At 44.0% G+C, this 18,356-nt stretch overlaps 2 protein-coding genes across 7 annotated transcripts in view; one reads left to right on the top strand and one right to left on the bottom strand.

Annotated features, from left to right (window-relative positions):
• Positions 1-3: 3 nt before the first annotated feature.
• On the top strand, positions 4-18,249 carry FAM228A (family with sequence similarity 228 member A). Its single transcript, XM_070451112.1, has 9 exons — positions 4-529; positions 909-912; positions 2,924-2,992; positions 3,938-4,129; positions 6,213-6,293; positions 8,928-9,015; positions 9,129-9,285; positions 12,246-12,387; positions 13,111-18,249. Exons 1-9 carry the CDS (start codon positions 441-443, stop codon positions 13,252-13,254), a joined length of 966 nt encoding a protein of 321 aa, XP_070307213.1. The 5' UTR covers positions 4-440; the 3' UTR covers positions 13,255-18,249.
• The window catches only part of ITSN2 (intersectin 2), a 120,123-nt gene continuing 116,849 nt past the window's right edge, over positions 15,083-18,356 (bottom strand). For 5 of the 6 annotated variants that reach the window (XM_020870444.2, XM_020870446.2, XM_020870445.2 and 2 more), the window contains 3 exons: positions 17,026-17,109; positions 16,449-16,622; positions 15,083-15,986 (listed from right to left, as the gene is read on the bottom strand). In XM_020870444.2, the coding sequence (XP_020726103.1) occupies positions 15,829-15,986; positions 16,449-16,622; positions 17,026-17,109 (416 nt within the window). In that variant the 3' untranslated portion in view covers positions 15,083-15,828. Of the gene's footprint in view, positions 15,987-16,448; positions 16,623-17,025; positions 17,110-18,356 lie in introns of those variants that run through there. The other variant, XM_070450997.1, reaches the window with a different exon arrangement.

Raw genomic sequence — 18,356 nt, 5'->3', positions numbered from 1 at the left:
TCCCCTCTTTGCTGACTTCCGGGTGGCTAAGAGGCCTAGGCAGACTGAGGGAAGAGGGGTTGGGGTCTAAGCAGAGTGCTTTAGCTTGGTTTTAGAAGGCGCTCCCTTTCTCCTTCCCAGAACGGTCAGTCCCCTGTGCCGTTTCCCAGTGGCCCTGCGCTCGAGGTGGGGCAGGGAGCGGCCAGGCCCGCGACCACTCCAGCAGCCCCTCCGCGGTGGACCCGGAGGTGTTGCCCGGCTGGGTCTGCAAGGCCACAGTTCGGGGAGCCTAACTAGTCACCCACTTTGCGAAACAGGTTTAGGGGCACTGGAGGATTTATTTTTTGTTTTACTTAACCGAAGTGTTTAACCACTCTCTGAACTCAAAGACCTACACTTTTTCAACTGGACTCGGCTATCTCTTCAATTTACTCTTTCTCCCCTCAGGGATTATATTATGTATGGCTGCCACAAAAATGTCCAACTGTGGTAAACATTTTGGGCCTGAGCAATTAGAAAAGTGGCCAGAACCCGAGTCAGTCACGTTGATGTGAGGTAAAATTATATGGCATTTAGGGGCCGGCTTTTGGTGACGGGACATAAATCCCTTGAAATTAAGATTTATTGTGTCTTAATCACAGTTGTTTTCCCCAGAACTAGAACAGCGCCTGACATAGACTTGGTGCTTAAGAAATGCATCCAATGGGAAGGGCAGGGCGTGGGGGTCACAGTTGGCCCAGGGCGGTTGCCCTGTTCCCCGTGGTCAGGCGGGGTGAGGACTGCTACGGGGCGGCAGTGGGTAAACGCAGCAGTCCCCGAGCTGCCCTGCAGGAGAGCAGGGGAGGCCCAGCCTGGGCTCGTAGTTACTTCATGATGCTTCAGGATCTGGTAAAGCAATGATTTTCTCATAAAGGTTCATTATTTTATAGAGAAGTTCTTGGATATTTCCTCTGTTTTACCCCTTTTACTGTGGTGGCAGTAAGAGTGGTGAGATTGTGTGTGTGCATGCGTGCATGCGTGTACATGCACAGAAAAATACAGATTTCAAAAGTGCTGCTAGAAATCATTAACATCCTCCTTATATTTTCTGACAAAATCACCAAGAGGGAGCTGTTAAAACAAAAACTATTTAAAAAAAAAAAGTTGGTTTGAAAATCTGCATATAACCAATAGTATGTATAACATTTGCTAATAGTGTTAAAAATTTTATTTCCCAAGATGATTGTTATTGTATGTTTCTACTTCTTCAGATAAATAGATTGATTATTCTAAATTTGTATTGTTGTATTAGGGGAAAACATTTAATTGTTTTATATGATTTTTCAGTTATCACTTATAATAAGTTTAAGAAGGCTTTATTTTAAAATAAGAGTCTGTTCATATTATCAGGAGAGTTTTATTTTGGAGAAGATCATAGTAGCTGTCTGAATATCATTTTAGATTTCATGCAAAGCTGTTATATATACAAATAAAAATACAACTGTCCCTCTCAAGATTTCTGTTATTCACAGAGTTGGTATTTGAGTGTGGGGTTTAGTTCATTTTGATGCACTCGCTGTGACAGAACTGAAAGAAAAGTCAGAGATTGAATAACATAGTTTTAAGAATCTGTATCACTTTACAGTAGATAATTCTTTTAGGTAACAGCACTTCTCTTACAGATACTTAATTTTTATTGCTTTTCCATTTGTTCCTACTTACTTCTCTTTACTAAGGCTGGATGGAAGATCAGTTCATAATGATCCAAATGAAAAGCCCTAGAGTAAGGATTTAAGTGCATCAGCTTTACCCAAACTCATAATGGAAACAGCTAGTCCCTAAATGTAAAACCATCTTGGTTCTTAGCCAGGAGTTCCCAACTAACTGGCTCTGGTCCAGTCAAACTAAGTCAAACTTCTGCAGTTTTGACTTATAAGGAGGTTTTAACTTATAAAGAGACCTAGCAGAAGTCAGGGAACTTCAAGGGCTTTTAAAACATACCCACAGACTGCCTGTAAAGAGGCTTCGTTTTATAGTTGTTCAGTCACTAAGCTGTGTCTTACTCTTTGTGACCCCATGGACTGCAGCACACCAGGCTTCTGTGTCCTTCACTGTCTCCTGGAGTTTGCCCAAACTCATGTCCTTTGAGTTGGTGATGCCATCCAACTATCTCAACTTCTATTGCCCTCTTCTCCGGCCCTCAATTTTCCCCAGCATCAAAGTCTTTTCCAGTGAGTCGGCTCTTCGCATCAGGTAGCCACAGTATTGGAGCTTCAGCTTCAGCATCAATCCTTCCAATGAATATTCAGGGTTGATTTCCTTTAGGATTGACTGGTTTGATCTCCTTGCAGTCCAAGGGAATCTCAAGAGTCTTCTCCAGCACCACAATTCAAAAGCATCAATTCTTTGGTGCTCAGCCTTCTGTATGGTCCAGCTCACATCCATACATGACTACTGGAAAAACCATAGCTTTGACTATATGAACTTTGTCAGCAAAGTGGTATCTCTACTTTTTAATACACTTTCTTGGTACTTTAAAAATCATGGTGTGGGCTGATTCATGTCAGTGTATGACAAAACCCACTGAAATGTTGTGAAGTAATTAGCCTCCAACTAATAAAAATAAATGAAAAGAAAAAAAAAACAAAGACATATCTAGAAGACAATAAAAAAAATAAAAATCATGGTGTGATGTAAGAGATTTGTTTCAAAATAATCTAGTAGGGGGTAGGGGAGTGAGTAGGGATTTAGATGAAATAAGATTCACTGAATTGATCATTGTTGGACCTGGGTGATGGATTCATGGAGAATTGTGTTTGAAAATTTCCATAATAAAAAGTTACAAAATATGTTTTGAGGTACAGATGTTAGATTCACACTCAAATTATTGGTAAAATACATTGAGTTTTGTCACAGGCTTGTTTATTCAGGATTCACATCTTAATATTTAATTCTATAATTTTAGGCATTAGCCAGAGAAGACATTGATGAAGCTGTATATGCAATATTATTTAGAGAAAATTGTATTGCAAAGGTAAGAGTTGGCTACAGAGTGGATTCTAAGTGCATTCTAGATAAGCACGAGTGATATAGAGCAGTGTGGCAAAGAGGATGTTACCATGTCAGAGAGAGTCATTTTTCCTGGGAGAATGAGCCTCCCTTGAATCACCCATTGATGCTACATAGATTGGAGCTAGTGCTCTCTCCTTGCAGGATCACTAAGAGGTCAGGTTTCCCAGATTTATCCTTAAGGGATCTGAGAGATTGTTCTAACTACTCCCCTGGTACTGAATAGAATTTTTTCCTAGAACTTACCTCTCTCTCTTACGTTCCCACATCACAGTGGGGAGCTATAAAGCCATGAAAAATGAATTAGTATTTAAGGGTAATGACCAATCAGTACTGATCGTCACTATGGAATTAATAAATTTAAGGAGGTTTTCATCTCAATGAGAGGGATTGGAATTTGATATACAATACTTGAACATTTGTACTGTGACATAGTTTATAAAGTAGGTTCACATATATATTCTCATATGAGCCTCAAAAGATGAAGGTAGGTTTACCCTCAGAGAGAAAGAGAGGTGTTGAATCAAGTCTGGTGCTCTTATTTCTCTACTACTTTTATCACAGACTTTACTGATGATAAAGGCTGGAGATGAGGAATGGTGACCAGGGAATGCTTTGAATCCTGAAAAGAAGCACAGTTTCCTGAGTTAGGAAGGGTTTGGATGTGGTTTGGTCTGTAGGCACTATTGTGTGGCACTTTCTGTGGGTTCTGCATGCTCTATGCTCTCAGGTTCTCTTTCTGAACTTTATTCTGTTCTTTGATTATCTTATTCTATGACTTTGCAGCCTGAATGTGCTGAGAGGTTAGGAGTGGGAACAAGTGTCCCCCCCCCCAACTTATTCTGATTAAAATAAATATAAAACCTCTTAGTAACTTGTTTTTTTTTCCTTGTTTTTATCACTTCATTAGAGATTGGATGCGTATTTTCAGCATCTGGATGCTTTTAAGGAAAGAAGAAAAGAGCTGTTGCATAAAAAATGGACTGAAAATGTCGCAAAGCCTCTTCAGCAGAGAATTATGGAAAAAGTAATTTCATATAAAGCGTTGGAGAAAACAAAGCAAGAGAATTTTGAATATTTTTTAAAGCACACAAATAAAATGGTACTGAGAGTTTTTTAAAATGAAATATTATTTGAAAATTTGGACTGTTATTTTCATTGATTATGCAGATTCTCAAATTTGTTTTTGTATCTAAGATGAATTCATGGAACTGTAAAACAGCCTACTGCATTTTTAAATTCAAAGTTTAAGGTAGAGGGAACAGAAGTGTTTATTTGGAACTAGATTCATCAGGCATGCTTTTCGGTGATTGTTAATAATGTAACAGGGGCTTAAACCATAAGAACATTTATTGGTTACTCAATAAGAAACAGAGGGGGAAAAAAAAGAAACAGAGGGGCTAGTGGTCTTATGGTGGATTCTGGCAGTCTAACAATGTCATTAATAACCCAGTTTTGTTTTTTTCCTGTTCTGATATCCTGAGTATTTTCAGTCTATGCCCATCATCCTCACATTTGTAAGCACGTTTGGTTTCTTATAGCTCTGGGTATTAGGCAGGAAGAAAGGGTAAGAAATGATGTCTGGGGGCCCTTTCTTACATCTCATCCTTTGATCAGGAAGCAAAAAGTCCTCAGAAGCTCCTAGCAGATTTCTCCCTAGCGGTCATTGTCCATAAACCAGGTCACATCAGAAGTCCTAGCTAAAAGCAGAGCTGGGCAGGTGTGTGTGGCTTTCCAGTCTTCAGTACGTTGTGGGTGAAGGAGAAGGGGACTCCATGGCTATTGAGTTAGCAACCATTAGGTGAAGGGACCACCAGTTTCTATCCTCTGTTCTTCAGTTTTACTAAATAAGAACAAATTTTGGCTTCTTCTATGGAAGGTTTTTCTCTGTTTTAACTTTGAGATCAGGACCCTCTTTTGAAATTGAGGCCCACCTAAATTTCCACATATTCAGCAGAGATCTAGAGTAATGTGACTGGAATTTTAGAGATTTAAGTATATTTAACGAGCAAAATTTCTGGATGTATACATTAAATACTTCTTCCTAAGCACCCTAAGAGGCAGAGCTCAAGGGTAAATCCAGGTCACTTTGAAACAAAGTGCAAAGTCTTACAAGTATGTGTAAAAATGTGATTGCACAAGCATATGATGGGAAAGCCATGCCTTAGAAAAACCATGTGTTGAAGTCAAGTGATTTAAAATGACAGTAAATTCAATGTGAGTCAGCCATGTGAGCTGGCTTCCAAGAAATCATCCAAGCTTTTAGGCAGTATTGAGAGGCAGTGCTCTGAGTGGGAAACGGGTCCAGCCTGTCTACCCACGGACAGTCACCAGTTACAGAACCTTTAGAAAAGAGTGGAGGCTTGACAACACTTCACAGGAGGAAAATTGGGAAAAAATATATAGCATGTTTAACCTAGGGAAGAGATGACATGAGGGGAAATGACATCTTTAAGTATGTATTGTAAAAGGCTGACATGTGGATGAAGAGTAGATGTACTTTGTGTTGCTTCATGGGGAGAACTGGCGATGACAAGGCAGACTTCAGCTCTGTTCTAAGGACAAGCTTCCTAGTGGTTAGAATGACCAAGGGAGCATCTGCCTCATGGAGCAGAGCTGTGCTGTGCTTAGCTGCTTCGTTGTGTCTGACTCTTCGCCACCCCATAGACAGTAGCCCACCAGGCCCTTCTGTCCATGGGGATTCTCCAGGCATGAATACTGGGGTGGGTTGCCATGCCCTCTCCAGGAGATCTTTACAACCCAGAGATCAAACCCAGGTTCTCCTGCATTGCAGGCAGATTCATTACCATCTAAACCACCAGGGAAGCCCAAGAGTACTGGAGTGGGTAGCCTATCCCTTCTCCAGGGGATCTTCCTGAAATCGAACTGGGATCTCCTGCATTGCAGGTGGATTCTTTACCAGCTGAGCTACCAGGGAAGCCCTAATGAAGCAGAAGTTCCTCAAATAAGGCTAGTGGGTGACTTGAGACTAAAGCTGGATGATTACTTCTTCCAGAAGGTGGTGGACTCTCACTGCAGTCCAGATTACTTCTAAGGTTTCTCTGAACCCTTTGAATTTATGATTTTATATAAAAAATGGAATAAAGTATTTCACTTTTTTTGAATCTTGCAAACACACACTTGTATGTAGTGCTTTGCTCTTAAGTGTACTTTTTTGTTTAAAGGAAATTATATTTGGAGACTTTTATGATCCTGAAGTATACAACCCTTTTTATATGACAAAAAAGGACCCAAATTATGGAAAGGTAAGTACATTACCTATTATCTATTTATTCTTAGAAGCTCTGGGGTTGGGGAAAACCTGATTGTTTTAGAAGTCTTACAGTTATTCTGCATTCACTTAAAAAAAAAATCCACAAAAGCATTTCCCCTGAGTTTTAGATTAAGAACCCAAAGTCATTTTGACCACTTGGGAATGAACATTGTGAAAAAGGCACATGCGTGTGTGTGATAATTCATTCGTTCATTCTTTCCTCTATCCACTCACATTCAGCAAACCGGAAGCCCAGGAGGTTGGGGAAGGTAAGTGGACAGTGAATGTGACAGGAGTGTCACAGAACCAGCTCAGGGAGAGCGCCTTCATAGAAGAGGTGGAAGGAGGGATGCAGGAAAGGCTGTCCAGGAGCCAGTAGTTGAGCTTGTAATGCATCTTCACATTTCACACTGACAATATAGGTATTAACATTTTGAGATGTAGATTTCACGTGTTTTAGTCTTGCGTAGCAGAAGTGGCCACCTGATCTCTGAAGAGAAAAGTGGTTTATTTTTGCTTCTCTCCAAAAACTAAGGCAGGTCATGGTTGTGAAGATAGGAAGGTCTTTTTGGCTCTGGGGGACTTGGTGAGTATTCTGTTGGGGAGTCATTATGCTGTCTCCTCATTCAGTGGATGTTGGCCTTGCAAATAGCATTGGGTCAAGATCAAGTGTGTGGGGAAGTAAAAAGGGGGAATAGTTCTTCCGTCTAAAGCCTATACTCAGGATGTGGAGAGAGGAAGAAAATCACCGTCCTCCATGGCCTCTGTAGCTGGCCCTTGACCTCAGCACATACCATTCTCCTGCCCTCCAGTTCTCACAGGCCCTTAGAGACCAGTGGTCAGCCCTCAAGGAGTGCCCTTCCTCCCAAGCCGGCTTAGAGCTCTGCCTTGTGCTCCCAGGGCTTCTTTGGGAGCTCAGACGGTAAAGCATCTGCCTGCAACGCGGGAGACCTGGGTTTGATCCCTGGGTTGGGAAGATACCCTGGAAAAGGAAATGGCAACCCACTCCTGTACTCTTGCCTGGAAAATCCTATGGATGGAAGAGCCTCGTAGGCTACAGTCCATGGGGTCACAAAGTTGGACGCAACTGAGCAACTTCACTTTCTTTCTTTCTTTTTGTGCTCCTAAAGCAAGAGAGTTCCAGAAAAACATCTATTTCTGCTTTATTGACTATGCCAAAGCCTTTGACTGTGTGGATCACAATAAACTGTGGAAAATTCTGAAAGAGATGGGAATACCAGACCACCTGACCCACCTCTTGAGAAACCTATATGCAGGTCAGGAAGCAACTGTTAGAACTGGACATGGACCACAGACTGGTTCCAAATAGGAAAAGGAGTACATCAAGGCTGTGTATGGTCACCCTGCTTATTTAACTTATATGCAGAATACATCATGAGAAACGCTGGGCTGGAAGAAGCACAAGCTGGAATCAAGATTTCCAGGAGAAATATCAATAACCTCAGATATGCAGATGACACCACCCTTATGGCCGAAAGTGAAAAGGAACTAAAAAGCCTCTTGATGAAAGTGAAAGAGGAGAGTGAAAGAGTTGGCTTAAAGCTAAACATTCAGAAAACTAAGATCATGGCATCTGGTCCCATCACTTCATGGGAAATAGATGGGGAAACAGTGGAAGCAGTGTCAGACTATTTTTTTGGGCTCCAAAATCACTGCAGATGGTGATTGCAGCCATGAAACTAAAAGACGCTTACTCCTTGGAAGGAAAGTTATGACCAACCTAGATAGCATATTAAAAAGCAGAGACATTACTTTGCCAACAAAGGTCCGTTTAGTCAAGGCTATGGTTTTTCCAGTGGTCATGTATGGATGTGAGAGTTGGACTGTGAAGAAGGCTGAGAGCTGAAAAATTGATGCTTTTGAGCTGTGGTGTTGGAGAAGACTCTTGAGAGTCCCTTGGACTGCAAGGAGATCCAACCAGTCCATCCTAAAGGAGATCAGTCCTGGGTGTTCATTGGAAGGACTGATGCTGAGGCTGAAACTCCAATACTTTGGCCACCTCATGCGAAAAGTTGGCTCATTGGAAAAGACCCTGATGCTGGGAGGGATTGGGGGCAGGAGGAGAAGGGGACGACAGAGGATGAGATGGCTGGATGGCATCACCGACTTGATGGACATGAGTTTGAGTGAACTCTGGGAGTTGGTGATAGACAGGGAGGCCTGGCGTGCTGCGATTCATGGGGTCACAGAGTCAGACACGACTGAGTGACTAAACTGAACTGAAAGCAGCCAAGCTGATGCCTCTCACGACGAGGTAGTCATCCTTGACTTGTCTGTTCTAGACTGAGAGATTCCTGAATACAGGACCCCACTGGGAGGCAGCCACCCCTGCAGTTGCATCAGCAGATACTTGTTGACTGACGCGTTGATACTGTAGAACTCTTAACGAGAGTGTGTGTCTTCTCTTTGGGTGGCCCTTGCTCCATTCAGCCACTTAAGGCTCAGTGAAATATTCTTGGGTGAGGTGGGTGGCATTTATGCTTCCCTTGCTCTGCATAACATTATCCCTGGGTCCTTGTTCTCATCTGCTTTGGCCACACTCGAATGCTTCGGACAGATTTAGAACAAATTGTACTTGGGTCCTCAGAGAGTCATTTTCTCACAGGTTGCGGTCCCACCATTCTGTGATCCTCTGTTTAGAAGACAGCAAGAGATAGATGAAGAGCAGAGAGCTATTTTTCAGTACACAACAGGTACTTTGTGATTACTTCATCTTTAGAGACTTCAATTCTCGAGTGATCTCCTACCCCAAGGGTGACTGGAGCTGACCTTAAGGGTGTTGATTTATATTTTTATCTTCCTGTAGGAAAACGATGTACCTTAAAAAAATTTAAAGAGCTACAGAAGGCCAGGCAGTATGCCAGTCTGCCCCAGTTCACGTTCAGTCTCCACAACATGGTTTCAAAGCAGAGGCCCAAAGAGTCTGTGAAGCCTGTGGGAAGCAAAACTCATAGCAAATGCAGGTAAAGGTCTTTTTGCTGTGTCCGGAGTTTGGCCTTGTACGGTTTGTCATACAGTTGGAGTCATACAGCAGGTGGCCTTTTCAAGGTTTTACTTTCATTTTTAAAGGCTGTTCTCACAGGATTAAAAATGTTAGGTTGGCAGATACTTTCTTTCAACATATATCCCTGTCTTTTGCTCTTAAAATTGCCCATCCTATTGTTATTCTTTTGGAGACAGTTATCTTTTTCTCTGGATGCTTTTAACATTTTCTTGTTGTCTTTGATTTTCAGTTGTTTTCTATGATGTCCCTAGGTGTGGGTTTTGTTTGTTTGTTTGTTTTTAATCTACTTGGCATTTTTGGGTCTTTTTGTATCTGTAAAGTGATGTCTTCAGTCAGTTCTGGGAGGTTTTCATTCATTTTCTCTTTGATTGTTACCTCTGCCATATTCTCTGTTTTCTTTCTGGAATTCCAGTTAAACATATTTTAGATTTTCTCACTGTAACCTCCCTGTCTCTTTCCCTTTCTTGTTATTTCCAAGTTGCTCCAAATTTAATTCTAGGTATTTTTACTCTTTATTTCTTCAGTTGTATCTAACCATCTGTTGTTACATCCATCCACAGAGTTTTTATTTTCAATTGTTTTATTTTTATAGTTCAAGCATTTTATTTTGTTCCTTTTCAGATAAGTTTTGAGGAAGGCTGTGGAGGTCCTCAGGGCCTGGAGGATCTCCACTCCTGATGGGGGAACCTATTTCCAGTGTCCTGGTTTGACTTTCCCCCATCCCCAGGGAGGGGGTTTGTTCAGAACAAGGTTAACTACCCACTTTCCAGAACAGCACCAGGCCTAGGAGGGAAAATCTGCCAAAGATATGCTGGGAGCATGGAGGAATCAGTCCCTGCTACCTGATGTTGACCAAAGCTCCCAGGAGAGAAGGTAGCCAGAGATTGACAGCTCCCTCTGAAAGGACTGTCTCCTCTCTGGAAGAATTGTTCCAGTGCTGTCCAGTGACTTTAAAATAGGAATTTTGTGGGGCTGGGAGGGGATGAATTTTTTTTATTTTCTCTCAGGTTGTTGCAGTAGGAGCATTGGCCTTTGGAAACTTTCTACAGAAAAAAAAAAAAAAAAAAAGCCCCGTCATGTCTGTCATGTTCTCTTGGTGTTTCCTTTTTATCCCCCATCCTGAGTTTTGCTGGAATGAACAACACTACTTTGTTTCTACTTTCTTGTGATTTGAAAGTTTTGTGTTCTATTTCTGGTTTCATGGTTTCTTTACAAATTTTAATGAATATTTTTATTTAAACATCGATAATTATAACTCCTCATCCCCTAGCAAGACAAAGCCTTTATATTGCTTTATTTCCTCATCTCCCCTCTCTGGCTCCTCAGCCTTTATAGACCGGTCATATTTCTTTAGTTGATATTCTGCCTTTGAGTCTGTCTCTTCTGATGGACTCTCCGCCTCACAGCCAGAGGAATCTCTTCAAAGTGATCAACCTCCTGAACTGAAAACCCTTCAATAGATTCCCATAACCATTCCATTAACGTCCAGCCCAACTAGCACATAAGGTGCTCTCTGGGCCGTGCTACCTTTTCTGGCTTTGTCTAAAAAATCATCTCTCTCTAAAGAAAAATGACAAAGCACAGAAAGATTTGGATCAAGTCAGCACTTGGGGGATTATCACCTGGTAAATGACAAAGCACAGAAATATTTGGATCAAGTCAGCACTTGGGGGATTATCACCTGCTTGTTCCCCTGCTGTCCTTCCTGCCTCTTCTTTCTGCAGCAAGCTCCCTGAGGGCAGGGGTTGCTAATGTATCTTGGTGTTCCCAGCACTTAGCTGGAAGATAGCAGATGAGGAATCAGTACTTGTGGGATGAATGAATGAATGGAGGAGTGGAGGCAAAGGTGATTTCCCTAGAGAGGCCTTGGCTTCCTGGGCAGGGACGGAGACAGCCCTGGGAGACCTTCTGAGAGGATGCGCCTGCGGGCGCCTCAAGTTGCTATTCAATAAAGTAATAAAAAGACTTAAGAGTGAGGTAGCTTTGTTAGTCAGAGACAATTTGATCACAAAAAGCTGAGTCCTTCTCAACTTGAAAAAAAAGGAAAGGAGGCCTGGGTATGTTAGAAAGCACCCATCTCTCATGGAAGCCACAGTCAGTGTCTCCATCTGTTCAGGCTGCGATAAGAGGAGCTAAGACTGGGTGGCTTATAAATGACAGAAATATATTTCTCTCAGTGGTAGAGGCAGGGAAGTTCAAAATCAAGGTGCTGGCAGATTCAGAGTCTGGTGAGGACTGTCTTCCTGATTCAGACATTGGATCTTCTCACTGGTGGAAAGGGAGAGGGAACTCTCTTAGGCCTGTTTCACAAGGTCATTAATCCCATTCAGGAGGGCTCTGCCCTCATGACCTAATCACCTCCCAAGGACGCCACATCCTAATACCATCACTTTGGGGGTGGGGTTTCAACATATGAACTGTGAGGGGACACAAACAGGCCACGGCAGTCAGAAAGATAGCCAGGCTGCTTAAGGTACCACAAAGTCACTCCTTGCCTCTCTGGGACTTGATGGATGATAGATGTGTGGCATCTATCACAGCTTCTCTTTGTGAACCTGCTTCGTTTCTCTTTCTCTGCTTTCTTATGCATGTGGTGGAAAATGGATGCCCTGGTTCTGCCTTTCTGGTTTGAGCCCTCTGAGGCTGCCTGGAGCTCCTCTGTCCCAGTTACAACTCTAGGGCTCTGGGTCTCAGGCCTCAGCTACAGCCGCAGGTCACATGATTCACTGCCTAAGGATGGAGCCGGCAGGGGTGTGGGTGGGGGGCAGACTGATCAACAGCCACCAGGTGATGTTTTCTTAGTCTCTCATTTTCATAAAGTGAGTGCTGAGTTCACTAACTTAATTTTCAGACAATTATTGAATGGTACAATTCTATTTATACTGAATTGAGATCATTTTCTTCTACTATTCTTTACAGTCCTGAAAAGCTTGTCTGTGCAGAAGAGAAATTTCCACCTTATAAAGTGAAAATGACTAGTGACATAAATCCAACTGTTTTTGAAAGGCAGTTTTATTCCTCGAAGATCAGCCGGGAGAGAAAAAGGCATGAGAAGGGCCTGGTGAGCAGAGACTGCGGGGGTGGTGCAGGCGGTGGGGATGGTACAGTTGTGTAACACCCGCCAGAGATCACTGACAGACCCCTCCCTCTCAGAGAGACTCCAAGGGCAGAGCAGGTGGTGGCCAAAGAAGGGGGTGAAAAAGAGGCGGCAGAGGAGGGCCTATTTCACTCAGAGGAAGTGGTGGGGTCTCCTCGAGCTCAGTTCTGTTGCAGATATGGGCCTCCTTCCACAGGACAGCCTTGGGCGAAGACACTCAGAAAAGGGGCAGGTTGTGGGGCCCTGGACCCCACTGTCTGGGGACAGACTGTGCCCTTCATAAGGTTAGAGACCACCTGCTCAGAGGGGATCCGCCCTCTAAGGTTTCCTCAGCTCTCTTTTTCTGAGTTTTTGCTCTCCTTCCATTTTCCTACCATTTACTACTTATTACATCCAAACTAGACCAGATTTTTGTTCTCCATAGTTTAGTCACAATAGGTAGGAATCTTTTGAAATGAAATTTATACTTAAAAAATTAGGGCAAAGTGATAGATAAGATATATAAAAGGCATAGACAGGAAGGGGAGTTCTGTGTGCAGATTTCCTGCCCAGAGCTCACAGCCCCAGGGCACAGCTGAGAGCTCAGCCTATCCCCCAAAGGTGCCTGGAAGATGTCAGCGGGGATGGGCCGGGAAATTCCTTCCTGTCCTTCCCCACCCCTCACCCAACTCTTCTCTTCTCCCACAGACTTTAGGAACTGGACAGCGCAGACCCCGCTCCTGGGCGGCAGGAGAAGGCCAGCAGAGGTGCAGTCAGCCTGTGGACAGAAGAGTGATGACCGCAGAGGTCCTGGGGCAGCACCTGGCTGCCCTGCAGCTGGGAGACAGGTGAGGCGGCCGGGAACCGTGCCCCACAAGAGGCCATTTGTAATAAATGGTTTGCAGGATCTGCAGTTAAAATGCTGCCAACATTTCTTCTCTCCAGAAGTGGAATACTGCAAGGAATATCCAACTAATAACAGTTACAGTTTATCGAGCTCTGGTTGTAAATCAGGAACTGTGTACTTGGTATGCATTTAAAAGTTTTCCCAGCAAGGTAATACCCATCACGTGAAGTTCAGAGGTCCAGTAACTCACTCACGGTCAGCTGCACAGTTTGAAGGTGGCAGTGTTCTTTAGCCCAGGTCTAGTCCCTCAGGTGCCAAAGCACACACTTATTCCCCAGGGTACACGCTCTCCTCGTAGCCACTTGGACTGTGTGATGTCAATCAGGATGCGCAGAACCTGGGTCCCCTTTCAGAGGGCGCAGCTATCCCACTCGTCTGCAGGGTACCATGATCCCAAAGGGCACAGAAAGGGCTTGCTGGGCACTCCTCCAGTGTGTGCCCAGTCCTTCCCCGGAAGTATAGGTAATCTCAGGGTGCACCCTCCCTTCCTTGCCTTTCAGAAAATCAGGCTCCTTTTTATCAGGCGAGAACGTGATTTCTTAAGGAGCAGAGCTGTGTTTCTTGGTCAACAGGGGCGGCTGGAGTTGCTGGAAGTACTGACATAAACTATTCTTCTGTGATGTCATAGTCGTCTGACTCACCTCCTGCAGGCTTCTGTGTCCTAAATCTGACAAGAACATGGCACCAGCCACAGTTCATCACAGTGATAAAATCCCATAGTCCCAGCTATAGAATTATCCTATAGCTGTGGTCACAGCTTTTACACCTGCCTGACCCATCAGTGGCAGCCTTAAGATTTAAAGTAGGCTGGATATCAACCCACACTTGCCTTCTGATCCAACATGGCTCAACTCCCAGAACCTGTAAAGATCAGCAGTTTGCTTTGCTCGGTGTGGCTGAGCCTGACCAGCCCAGCTTTCCCTAAAGTAAGCAACATAACCAGTTGTCTCGGTTCAGGTACTGAGTGTCTCTTCCTCTGATACTGGGGCATATTTCTTTTAGCCAATCAGTGCCCAGGATCACTACTGGAATGATGGATTTTTTTTCACTTGAATATTCTGAATTATGTCGTCCAGTTTTTCTTTGTCTGGGATTATGTTTAGGCAGAAAACAGGGGCTATGATGGAGGCACATCTGAATCCTTTCTTTCTTTCAGCTGCCAGAGAAGACATGCTCTCTGAGAAATCAGGCAGGGCTCCTGCAGCCCCGCATGACTCCTTCCAAAAGGCAGCTCTTTTCCCGGCTGTAGTCAGTAACCCAGGAATTTAATGTATAAGGGCTTCTTTGTTATCACTGTTCAGGACAGATTTTACACTTCAGAATCCAGAAGCCAAGTAAATGACTGTGGATGTGGCTCCAATAGGATGGGGAGCAGCGGGAGTGGGAGAGAGGGGTGCTTTGGAGCTGGATGGGCTGAGGGGCCTGCTGATGATCCTTAATACTTGTGCATTCCCTTCACAGCTGAGATCCCCCTGAGGTTTCTACTCAGCAAGGCAAGCAGAGGAGATTAAAAGGGGACAGTGTAGCTCCTAGAGACTCAGCTGTCAAAGAAACCAAACCCTAGAAACAGTAGGTATGTTGACCAGAGTCACAGAGAAAGTCAGTGGCAGCCAAGGCGAGGCTCTGGGGCTCCTGCCTGCTCCCTCTGCACATTCTGTCCTGGGTGTTTCTTACTGTTGCAGAAAGGAAATTTGGTTTCGTTACAAGCAGTCCCTGAAATCACCTTTTAAAAAGGCCTTTCACATAGACAGTAAATCAGTCAGGCTTTGAAGCTACATTCATAAACTTATATTTTTATTCTCTTTCTGTACATATTGGCAATGATAAAGCTTAAAGATGCATGTCCTATGACATAATGCAAAACAAGGGATTTACATAAATAATTTATACTTCAGAAAGTTAAAGTTGAAAAATATTTTCCGCATCATTAAGAGTTCACAGTATTTAAAGTAGATCAAGCTTTCTCCCTTAGATTTCAAACTCTATTGTCTCAGCAGAGAGTGATAACATCTAGTCAGGAATAAAATGCTCAAGTTTCTGTTCCAGTGCACGAGTGGACACTGTTTCCATAGCAGGCTGTTCCCAGGCTGAGGCTGCAGCGTTTCTTCCCAGTCCTTCTCCTCCTGAGTGGCTATGACCCAGCGGGGGCCACACGGTGTGGAATGGTTACAGCGTCACCCAAACCACCCACAGTGGACACATTCAACCAAGTGGTAACGTCTGGTGGTCTGATGCCTCATTTCCACATAATACTTTGTATAGCCCTGAAAATGGAAACCTTGGCATCCAAACACAGCCGAACATGTTAACACTAATACAAGGCACTGTGCTATGGGGTTTGGTTTATTTCTAGGAAAGACCGTGTTTGCATAGATTGCGAGCAATTTAGTGTGCAGTAAAACAGAGGCCCCAGTGCGCACGGCCTTGTGACGGATGAAGCTGCGTAACACTCCTCCGGCCCAGGGGCAGCACCGCTTGTCTTCTCTGGCCCCAGCCCAGTGGGCAGATCCCTGAGGCCCCTACAGGAGAGTTTTCTGCTCAAAAAGCTGCAGGTCAAAGCGGACCCAGACCTCCCCGGTGGGGACCTCGTGCAGCAGGAGTCGGCGGGTTGTAGGGCCTTTGCTTTCCTGTTCTGTTCGAATTTTTGCCACTGGAACTTCAGTGCGACCCAGGAAATCTAGTGAACAGACATGAGTGTCAAAAGTCTTCTTTAAAAAACTGTTAAAAAAAACTATCCCGGGAGGAGTGTAAGAAGCAGGATTCATAAAATATTTGCATCCAAAACAAGTAACTCCTTTTGGTTAATGGCTGTTGGAGACTGAGTGGATGGATATGTGCAGAACAAGGGGTCTGTGTGAAGGAAGCTGCCTCTGGGGACCCCAAGCCTCATTGGTCAGGGAGTGTCTCACCCGTTCAGCAGGTGCCAGGAGCACAGCGTTTCCATTAGGTAAGCAGGGGTGACAGGGTGGGAGACTTGACACACACCTGAGGCCACGCACCCCTTGCCCCTGAGAAGGGGCCCCACCTGTGGCCACTGAAAGCTCTGAGGGCCATGGGCTGTATCACTGCCCTTAGGCATTCCAGACCCCGGATCCTCATGTGTGGGGACTTTCATACCCCTCCCTGAGTTATACTTTACCGTCTGGTGAAAACTGATCTCTGTCGAACATAGTGAGACACAGCACATCCTGATAGAGGTCCTTAATGAAGAACTGGCAGTTAAAATTCCATTTGGGATTCAGTGTGTCCTGGAGGGTTCTAGTAGTATAGCTCTGGGAGCCCATGCTGATTTCACAGTACGGATTGCTCTTTCCTGAATGAAAACAAACAAAACATGTGGCATGTGATGGAAGGGCCTTCCTCGAGCAGAAGCGGATGTGGTGTTTCTCTATAGACCATGGCCTGTGGTCTCCATTCCCAATGCTGAGAGCATCATAAACTTGGGGAGGAACCAACCGTGTGGGCTTGAGCAGGGCCACTCCCCATGAGCAGGTGTCAGTTCCCCCTGCTTCCTGCTTTCTCCACTCAGAAGCACCAAGGGAGGAGGCATCAATACCCTCTGGGAAAATAGAGGAAGAATAATTTTGGCCCAATAACCATTTTAGTGGCACTGGAAATACTGACTTTTAAAAAGTGTCCCATTATTCAGTGTACAGAAGAGTCATCAGCAAAGAGCGGGTCTGTTACCACATCTGTTGAATGAAAGAAGCATTTACCGTTTGGTTTACAAGCTTTCAGTTCTGTAGCTTCAATGACGTGCACCATCAGACGCCCGATGCCTGAAGACTTCTGAGAGCGAGCTACAAAAGAGGAAGATGAGTGACGTTAATTTCTTCTCTGAGAACACAGACAGTGTAGCTATGACGCTAAGCTGTAGATACAGTCTGCCTTTCTAACCAGCCCCAGCACTCCCCAGCCATGCCTGCCACCTGAGTCGGAACCGGCAGACCAGCATGGGGCTGCTCTGGGCCTCCGCCCAGGCTGTGTCACCTGCTAGGACACCTGGCGGCCATCTCTGCCCGTGGGCAGCCTATGCACTCTTAAACACACAGGTCCAGGCTCACCGTGTATCATATAGGCTGCCCGGTTTGCAATTCTGGGTCAGTCCATCCCCTCTTCCAGAGGCCATGGTGGAGTGCAGGTTTTTTAAATTCATCCTTATGTTAACCCCTCAACTGCCTGGCAAGTAGTGATATTCATAAGATCATATTATATTTATTCAGCACTTAGAAGCAGCTACCATTTATTGGATACTTACTTTGTGTTAGGCATTTAAATAAGTTATATTATTTAAACTGCAATGTTTACTCTACAAGGTAGCTCTTTATAACTGCCATTGTCATATATGAGGAAACGGAGTCTTAGAAATGACTGTAACATGTTTATGTCACAGAGTCTCTAAATGACGTTTTAAAACTTAAAACGTGAGACACCAAAGTCTACTTTCTTAACCACTCATCATAATTCCAATTACATGTAAACACTTTAGCTTATAACTTTTACTTAAGACCTTATTCTATTTAAGGAGGTACTCAAAAACTTTTAATATGGGGAGAAATGAGTTAGTGAACTCAGATTTTCTTGGTAAATGTAAAGATAGTTAAGCTGGGTTTGCTCCTAGGGGTTTAAAAACTAAAGGAAAGCTGCTTGGTGAGCTCCTGACTTTTCAAAATTCAGGGCAAGTAGAACTTTCTCTGTGAGAAGCGACTCATCCCCTGTGTGTGCCCTCCCACCCAGGAGGCCCTTGCATTCAGTCTCCTTGAAGGCGGGGCTGGGCCGTATTCATTTGCAGACTCAGTTAAGCCTAGCACAGGGCCTGGCACAGAGTAAGTAATCAATAAATGTCTAAGAATTGAACACGTGGAGAGTGCATAAACATACGTACAGATATTGCTGTGAAGCAAAACTAGTAAAGAAAAACTTGATTTATTTTTCACCAATTAAGAGATCATTGTATGCTTTCTGAAAAGCTTCAATCATTGATTTTTTAATAGCAAGACTTTAAAATACCATTAAAATAGGATTCAGTTAGCAGAAGCCAATTTAC

The sequence above is a fragment of the Odocoileus virginianus genome, chromosome 2 (genome assembly GCF_023699985.2).
Source record: "Odocoileus virginianus isolate 20LAN1187 ecotype Illinois chromosome 2, Ovbor_1.2, whole genome shotgun sequence".
NCBI classification, from domain to species: Eukaryota; Metazoa; Chordata; class Mammalia; order Artiodactyla; family Cervidae; genus Odocoileus; species Odocoileus virginianus.
Note: the sequence above shows the minus strand (reverse complement) of the source record. Positions and strands in the feature narration are given on the sequence as shown.

Coding starts and splice junctions, on each gene's coding strand:
- FAM228A (XM_070451112.1), top strand. CDS start 441: ATGGCTGCCACAAAAATGTCCAACTGTGGTAAACATTTTGGGCCTGAG. Junction 2,993..3,937: donor GAGAAAATTGTATTGCAAAG/GTAAGAGTTGGC, acceptor TCACTTCATTAG/AGATTGGATGCGTATTTTCA. Junction 9,016..9,128: donor TATTTTTCAGTACACAACAG/GTACTTTGTGAT, acceptor ATCTTCCTGTAG/GAAAACGATGTACCTTAAAA.